The 8,835-nt window shown below is 45.0% G+C and overlaps 1 protein-coding gene across 5 annotated transcripts in view; it reads right to left on the reverse strand.

The window, feature by feature from the left end:
- Positions 1–8,592, reverse strand: part of CYP27C1 (cytochrome P450 family 27 subfamily C member 1) — a 22,176-nt gene extending 13,584 nt beyond the window's left edge. For 2 of the 5 annotated variants that reach the window (XM_024115028.3, XM_024115027.3), the window contains exons 1-3: positions 7,305–8,592; positions 1,508–1,698; positions 562–761 (exon numbers count right to left, since the gene is read on the reverse strand). In XM_024115028.3, the coding sequence (XP_023970796.1) occupies positions 562–761; positions 1,508–1,698; positions 7,305–7,565 (652 nt within the window). In that variant the 5' untranslated portion in view covers positions 7,566–8,592. Of the gene's footprint in view, positions 1–561; positions 1,247–1,507; positions 5,316–7,304 lie in introns of those variants that run through there. The other 3 variants (XM_055087315.1, XM_007116045.4, XM_007116044.4) reach the window with 3 other exon arrangements.
- Between the last annotated feature and the right edge of the window lie 243 nt (positions 8,593–8,835).

Here is an 8,835-nt window from a genome sequence, read left to right on the forward strand (position 1 = left end):
CCTGTGCCCCGCAACGGGAGAGGCCACAACAGTGAGAGGCCCGCGTACCGCAAAGAAAAAAAAAAAAAAGGGAAAGCTAATAGAATTCTCCAAAAACCCAGGTACAGAAAAAATGTTTGGTATGCTACCAATTTTTTTTTTTAAGTAAAAAGAATACTCACATGTATTTCTTTGTATGTACATAAAATATCCCTTGAAGAAGCTGGTGACCTAGCTGGGTCAGGAGAGAGGGAGAGTTTTCCATGAGTACTTTTGGGGTTTGATTTTTGAACCATGGGAATGTGCTACCCATGTAACATGGATTTTAAAAGCTAGAATGATTGTAGTACATGCCCTCTAGACTCCTGTTGCTTTTTAAACTATGCTCAAACAAAATGTGTAGTAATTAGGAGCATGGTTTGTCGGTCAACCTGGTTCCAATAGCACTGTGACAATTACATGTACGTATGTATGGGGCTTAGCACATTGTCTGGGACACAGGAGATGCTCAATGAGTGATAACAACCATATTTTGGTAAAATGTCCATTCTTCCATCTTCCCCACCTCCTGAGTTCACCTACCTTCCATTGAATATTTGAAGAAAAGGTCATTGATGTTGGTCACAGTCTCCCCATCTTCTGCCTGGCTCTTGAGGAAGTAGATTCTTTTAATTAAATCAGCAATAACTTGGTTGATTTCTCCTGCAAAAATGGCCACATCTTTCGGTTTCAGAATTCTTTGTCTCAACACACTTCTCATCTTGAGCCACTGTTCACCCTCCCTAGAATAAAGTGAATTCCAAATAATCTTACTTATAGTGATATTCTAGGAAGGAGTTCAGAGCATCTCTGCAAAAATTTCCCAGCAATAAAGAGTCAACAAGATCTGCCAGGCCAAATGGGAGGAAGACAGGACAGACACTGCAAAGAGAGGGGAGTGATGGTATTACTCCCCAGTTCATGTGTAAGGACATGTATATCAAAAGAGCCAAAAATAGAATTTCTAAACCAAAGGGATTTGGACCAGGGGATCTGCAGATGCTCTGTTTTCTCCTCCCTACCTGAGGCTGTACCAATTCACTCTTGGAAGACACAAAGGTGTATAATAACCATAGTCTGTTATAAGGCAGGAACATCATCACATGGCGATCAATGCTGAAGTTCGTAGCCCCTCCTGGAGGTCTCCTAAAACAGCTCACCAGCCTCACCTCTGTCCACAGATGGGCTCTGTGAGCTTCAGCCCCCTCAGTGGTCACCGAATGGACACCTAAAGCCACAAAGCGTTCCTTGAAAAAGGGCTCCTCTCCATCACTCGGCTAGTGGGATCCCCACCTTGTTCCTGCCACCAAATCTCTTCCCAGAGGGTTTTAGGAGATTTGGGGAGATCACACGTGAGGCTCTTTTGATACTATTCCACTGGGAGTTCTGTGCTTTATTAATAGCTGGTTTTAGGAGCCGAGCGTTCAGGGAGGGGGGTCCCTGGGCTCCCCGCTCCTGCTCGTGTCTCAGCCTGGCCTCACATACTCACGCGGAGATGAGCCCGGTGGATCTGCCCCGTAAGTCTCGGTACTCCTGCCAGGACCCCATGTTGGCTCTCTGGGGCGCGGCCCCCTCTGCCCGGAGCACCTGAGCCACCAGGTCTCGGTCTGCAACAGATACTACAAACTGAGGACCAAAGTGAGACTTGAAGATTTTTCCATATTCCCGTGTGTGTTTCTGCTGCAAAACCATGGAGAAATCAAAAAAGGAAAAAAATACACAGATATGATATACCTTTGACACGGACATTCCTGGATGTTAGGGGAGCAGAAAACTGGGGCAGAGGAAAGCTCTGCATTATGCAGAACTGAATCAGAGTGGCCACTTTACTTACGGTTACCAAGGGGAAAAGGAGGGGGCAGGGAGAAACTGAGAGATTGGGATTGACATATACACACTAGATAACTAATAAGGTTCTACTGTCTAGCACAGGCAGCTCTACTCAGTACTCTGTAATGACCTACATGGGAATAGAATCTAAAAAAGAATGGATGTATGTATATGTATAACTGATTCACTTCGCTGTACAGCAGAAACGAACCCAACATTGTAAATCAACTCTACTTCAATAAATATTAATTAAAACAAAAAGAGAGTGGTTGCTGTAAGTATTCCTGAGGTAAACATATTTTCACATCATTAATCATAGTCATAGAAGTTTTCTTAGTTCTTTAAAGATGTGTGTTTAAAAAAACCTTAGCTGTGTGAAGCAATGTGAGAGGAATGTGGCTGTAGATGAACTGCTGGGTCTTAACTGTCCTGAGTCAAACGGGCTCTGCCTGCCCCTTTCATTCAGACACTCAGCAGCCGCCCAGCCTGCCCTGTGAAGAAAGCTCCCTGTGGGAAATCTGTAATAAATCTGTAAAAATGCCCCCAGCAAAAAAATGAAAGAAAAGGCGCCCAGATTGGAAAGGGAGAAGTAAAGCTGCCTCTATTCACATATGACGTGATTTGGCGTGTAGAAGATTCTAAGATATCTGCTAAAAAACATGTTCAGCTTGCCGGATATAAGATCAGTATACAAAATTCAATTGTATTTCCACACACTAGCAATGAACAATCCAAAAATAAAATTAAGAAAGCAATTCCATTTACAATAGCATCATAAAGAATAAAATACTTGGGAATACATTTAACAAAAGAAGTGTAAAACTTACACTCTGAAAACTGCAAAAGATCACTGAAAGAAATTAAAGACCTACATAAATGGAATTTATTTATTCCATGTTGATGGAATGGAAGACTTAATATTATTAGGATGGCAATACTTCTCAAACTGATCCATAAATTCAACATAATCCCTATCAGAATTCCAGTGATTCAGAACCGCAAAAACAATCCTAAAAAAGAAGAACAAAGTTGAAGGACTCACAGTTCCCTATTGCAAAGGTTACTATAAAAGTAATGAAGACAGTGTGCTACTGGCATAAGGATGGACATCTAAATTATTGGAATAGAACTGAGACTCCAGAAATAAACCCATACATCTAAGGTCAATGGATTTTCAAAAAGGGTGCCAAGACAATTAAATGGGAAAGAATAGCCTCTTTAACAAAGGATGCTGGGAAAATTGGATAGCCACAAACAAAAATAATTTGTACCCTTATCTCACACCACATACAAAAACTACCTCAAAGTGGACCAAAGACGAAATGCAAGAGCTAAAACCACAAAACTCTTGGACGAAAACATAGTCATAAATATTCATGACCTTGGATTTGGCAATGGTGTCTTAAGATATGACACCAAAAGAACAGCAACAAAAGAAAAAAACAGATGACTGGACATCATCAAAATTTTAAAATGTGCGTAATGTCAAAGGACATTACAAAGAAAGTGAAAGACAATCCCCACAATGGAGAAAATATTTGCAAAGTACATATTTGATAAGAGATTTATGTCTAGAATATATTAAAAAAACTATTACAACCCAACAGTAAAAAACAACAACAACAAATAACCCAATTAAAAACTGGGCAATTATTTGAATGGACATTTCTCCAAAGAAGATATCGAAATGTCTATAAGCACATGAAAAGAAGCTCAACGTCATTAGTCATTAGGGAAATGCAAATCAAAACCACAATGAGATATCGCTTCCCACATACTAGGATGCTTATAATCAAAAGGATAGGTAATAACAAGTATTGGCAAGGATGTGGAGAAATCAAAACCCTCTTGCACTGTTGCTGGAATATAAAATAATGCAGCCGGGGCTTCCCTGGTGGCGCAGTGGGTGAGAGTCCACCTGCCGATGCAGGGGACACGGGTTCGTGCCCTGGTCCGGGAGGATCCCACATGCCGGGGAGAGGCTGGGCCCGTGAGCCATGGCCACTGAGCCTGCATGTCTGGAGCCTGTGCTCCGCAACGGGAGAGGCCACAACAGTGAGAGGCCCCGGCGTACGGAAAAAAAAAAAAAAAAAATGCAGCCACTTTAGAACAGTCTAGCAATTCCTCAAAAGGTTAAATACAGAGTTACTATTTGACACAGCAATTTCACGCCTAGATATATACCCAAAAGAAATGAAAACATAACTGCCAAAAGGTAGAAACAATCCAAATGTCTATCAACTGACAAATAAGTAAACAAAATGTGGTCTGTCCACACACTGGAATATTATTTGTCCATATACAGGAATGAGGTACTAATACATGTTACAACATGAGTGAACTTGAAAACATTATGCTCAGTGAAAGAAGCCAGACAAAAAAGACCACATATTATATGATTCCATTTATATGAAATGTCCAGAATAGGCCAATCTATAAAGACAGAAAGTAAATTATTAGTGGTTGCTTAAAGCTGGGGGAATGAGAGGGTTGGGGAGTGATAGCTAAAGAATACAATATGGGGTTTCTTTTTAAAGTTATGAAAATGTTCTATAATTGATTGTGGTGATGGTTGTATACTTTAAGTGGGAGAATTGTATGAGATGTGAATTATATCTCAATGAAGTTGTTACCAAAAAAAGAAATCACAATAAATGTAAATGGGTTAAACAGTCCAGTTAAATAATTAAAGAAGGAAGGAGAGAAAGTACCCTCCAGCATGGCTCAGCATGACATAGGCATGGGGACTTCCCTGGCGGTCCAGTGGTTAAGAATCCATGCTTCCAATGCAGGGGGCATGGGTTAGATCCCTGGTCAGGGAACTAATATCCCACATGCTGTGTGGTGTGGCCAAAAAAAATTAAAAAAAATAAAAAACATGACATAGGTAGGTAGGGCTAAGCATGGGGAAAATGACTACGTCCCTCTTTGGCATCTGCCAACATTTCTTATCACCCCAACTCTCAACCACGGAAATGGTGGGCCAGAGGGTCTGTCATCTCTCCACTCTTCTGCTCTCAGGTAGAAGCTGTTTGCTTCTTTGTGGACCTGGTTGAAGTCCCGCTGCCTGGAGATGAAGACACTCAGACTCAACTGGGATGTGTCAGATGCCAAGGGATCACTCTGCCTAACAAACAGGTGACCCCAAAAGGGTATTTCTCCAGGTCTCTGATAGGATGACTGTTACCGGAACTCCTGGGAGATGGGCCACTCCTTGGGCACATCCAGCTACTGAATGGGCACAGTCAGACAAGGGAGCCACTGACCAAGGGGCAAAGAGAACGAGATGAAGGACACAGGTAGTTTATGGCCCTTTTTGGTGGAGGGCCAAGGAATGATACAGTCAGCCACAGACTCAGTTTGTGTAGCCAGCTGGAGCACAGACTCTGGAGTTGGAATCTCGGCTCACAGTTTACTAGCTGGGTGACCTTGGGAAGTTAGGTTCCAGTGTGTCTCAGTTTCCTCACCTGCAAAATGGAGAAATAATAGAGATTACCTCACATGGAGGACTTAAAACTGTGCCTGGCAGATGAAAAGAGTTCCAGAACTGTTCATTCTTATGTATTGGTTATTATTACAGTTGACAAAGCCCTTCCACAGCCCTGATCACACGACCTCACAATAACCCGTGAGATGGTTGAGGATTGTTAGACTCCTGCACAGAGGAGGAAACTGTGGTCCAGAGAGAAGAACTGATTGGCCAAGATTCCACAGGTGCTTGTAAAGGGCTGCTATGTAACGCAGGACCCTCCTGCTCTGTCATACCTGGCGACCTTGATCACTGTGTCTGCTCTGCCAGTAACCAGCTATGTGACTGTGGGCAAGTCACTCAGCCGACACTTTGGGCCTTTTCCACATGTAAAGTGAAAGACCTGGACCCTATAGATGAATCCCTAGTGAGACAGCATTCTGTGATTACAAGTCAAGTGAAAGGAAACTGGACTTGAGGTAACAGAATAATTCTCTTCCTCCTTAGAAATGCCTTAGGGGTGACCTGGAGAGCACGGGGAGAGGGTTTTACTAGAACAACCAGTTCTAGTAAACAACCAGTGCTCCAGTCTAGAGCCACCTGTATTGAACTTGTCAATAAATAAATAAATACCAATTTTTTTTTTACTCCGTATTTGAAAACTATCATCTTGATATCTTATGTTCAGATTCCACATGGAACAGAAAAAAATCATTTTTGACCCCTAGAAACCTGTTTGGGAAGAAATCGTGTAGAGTTCATGTGGGGCATGGAGAGGAGGGGGCCAACTGGAATTTCAGTCAAATTAAAATTGCCCCTCTTGCCCCACTGTTTTTGTTTTTGTTTTTGTTTTTTTTCTATCAATGAAGTAAGCTTCTCCAGCTGTAGCTGTGGCCTCTGCACCATCATGTAGGTTAAGGGTTGAGGGAATGAATGTATGAATGAATTACCAAAACCCAGGTGGGTGGTTACAAAAAGCTTCCTCCGAGAAGTTTCTGAAGGTTGAAGGGTAAGATTTGAACAAAAAGAAGTGAGTAGTGGGGAAGGAGGGTGTTCTTGGAAGAGGTCAAAAGGCCCAGGTCCCAGAAATCACAGCGGGTGCTGGGGTGGGAGCCCTGAGAAAATGACGGAGGCAAGCAGCGAGCAGCTGCCATAGCAAATGGGAGCGAATGGATTTGACGACGCTTAAAGGTGGAGGTCACCTTGCAAAGAAAGACGCGATTTGAGGTGGGCACGGGAAGGGCAAAACTCAGGGTCAGGATGAGCCACCGTACAAGGAGTGGGCTCCCAACACTCCGACGGGGTTGCTGGACCGGTTGGGTTCTTCCTAAGTCCCTGCCCAGACCTGGCTTGACGCCGAGGTTCACGAACTTTCGTTTGTCTTCCCATCACTTAGAGATTACATAACTCGAAGCCTCCGAACCCCTCGCTGTTATTTTTAGGGTGGTTTTTTTATTTTTTCAATTATAAAACACAAACAAAAAGGACTAGGAACATGCGCAACCTGTCCTCGGCCGCGTAGAGACCCGCAGGGCTCCTCACCCACCGCGGGAGAGGCGCTCCTCACCGGCTCCCCCGGGACGGTCCCGGGAGGCCGGGCGGCGGCTCCCCGCGCCCCGACTCCGCAGGCCCGCCCGCCGGAGCGCACGGCGCGTGGGGGCCCAGCGGATCCAGGGCGGCCCCTGCCCGTGACCCCCTCCTCCGGTTCCCCGCCCCGGCGCTCCCTCCCCGGTTTCCTCTCCCCGGATCCCCTCTCCGGCGCTGCCTCCCCAGGATCCTCTCCCGGGTCCCCTCTCTGGCTCTCCCTCCCCGGGATCCTCTCCCGGGTTTCCTCCCCGGTTTCCTCTCCCGGGTCCCCTCCCCGGCGCTCCCTCCCCGGGATCCTCTCCCAGGATCCCCTCCCCGGCGCTCCCTCCCCGGCCTCGTCCCCAGCGCCTTCCCGCCGGAGCGAGCCCCCTCGCGCTCCCGGTCTCCCGCGCGCAGCTACCTGGATCTCGTGGATGCGGCTGAAGCCGTCCTTCCAGAAGAACTCCACCAGGTTGGCGAAGGTCCGGGGCCCCGGCATGGCGGCGAGGCTCCGGGGTCCCTCTGCCCGGCCCCCGGCCCGCGGCGCCCCCGGCCGCCCGGCTCCTTTGTCCTCGGCCCGCGCCCTCGCCGGGAGCCTGGCGTCCGTGGGCCGAGGCTGCCAAGGGCCCCGCTCGGGCGCCGGGCTCAGACGGGCTTTGAGGATCCGCGGCAGCAGAGCCATTGCGATCCTCTGCGTTGGTTGGTTTGAGCAGTTTTTTTGTTTCGAGGGCCGCCCTTTGCTCTTTGCTTGGTTTTAACTTGTTCGAGCAGAGCTCCTGCGAACTCCTACGGCCTGGGCATCAGTTTACACAGACCGTTATTAAACGCTCCCTCCCCTAAGGCTGGGGAAGAGGGGGTGGTCTGTGATTAGACTGTCAGAGAAATAAAGCGATTATTATTTTTTCTTCACATCAGATTAATTAAGCGTTCTTTGAGACCGAAAAGTTTTAAGGTCAACCCCACTTCCAAGCATGGCCAAAAAATAAAAAAGAAAAAGAAAAAGAAAAGAAAAGCCTACTGGGATTTTAAAAATTATTTCCCTCCTTAAAAATTACTATAGAAAGTTTACGGAAGAATGCTAATTTGAAAAAAAAAAAGAATGCTAATTTGCCCTTTTTGTATTTTAAAAACAGTTCTTTGTGATTTCAAGTTATACAATTATAATTCAATCACAAAATGAGCACAAAAATGTTAGATGACCTTGCAGTAGTTCACAGTACTGTAAAATGACCACATTATTATTTTAGCACAAGTTTCCATAATGAAAAATATGCTGTCTCTATTGATGGTTTTTATGGGTCTCAATTTTATCCGAGCACACAGTACACATTGGAAGTGCTAGTGAGGAGTATGGTGAAGGGTGAGGGACATTTCGTTGAACATTGGGCTTTTTTTTTCCTGGTCTCCCACAAGGACTGGTCCTGTTGCACAATGCTTAGAGAAATGAACACACCTCCACGTGAAGGTGGGAAGAAAGAGGACTTTGCCAATATAGGTTTAGATCTCAGTGCCAAGCTGCAGAAGGGAAGCCCCCCCCACAAAGAGGGAGGGGCCCTTGGCATGGGAGGGGCAAGAAGTGTGTCATCTGGTTTCAGGAAGGGAGCCCAGATTCTGAGCTAGCAGTTCAACAACTTACTCTGAAAACTGAGAACATTATTTAAAGATTTCATAACAGTTTGTACTCCTGCATCTAAACGTTAAAAAAACAAGTCTACGAAGTATTGTTACTTTTTGATTAGTAGTTTATACCTTTACAACTGTTAAATGTACATTTCATTTAAATATTTGTAAGTACGTAAGTGAAACAAAGAAGACCAGAGTTATTCCGTTTCTAGAATTTGATTAATAAATACTTAGCAACTCTTATTTATAAGGCACTATAGCTGCAAGGGACTCAAAGAATAAGATATTAAACCTGCCTTTAAGGAGCTCATAACCCACAAGAAGAATAA

Source organism: Physeter macrocephalus, chromosome 2 (assembly GCF_002837175.3).
Source record: "Physeter macrocephalus isolate SW-GA chromosome 2, ASM283717v5, whole genome shotgun sequence".
Taxonomy (NCBI): Eukaryota; Metazoa; Chordata; class Mammalia; order Artiodactyla; family Physeteridae; genus Physeter; species Physeter macrocephalus.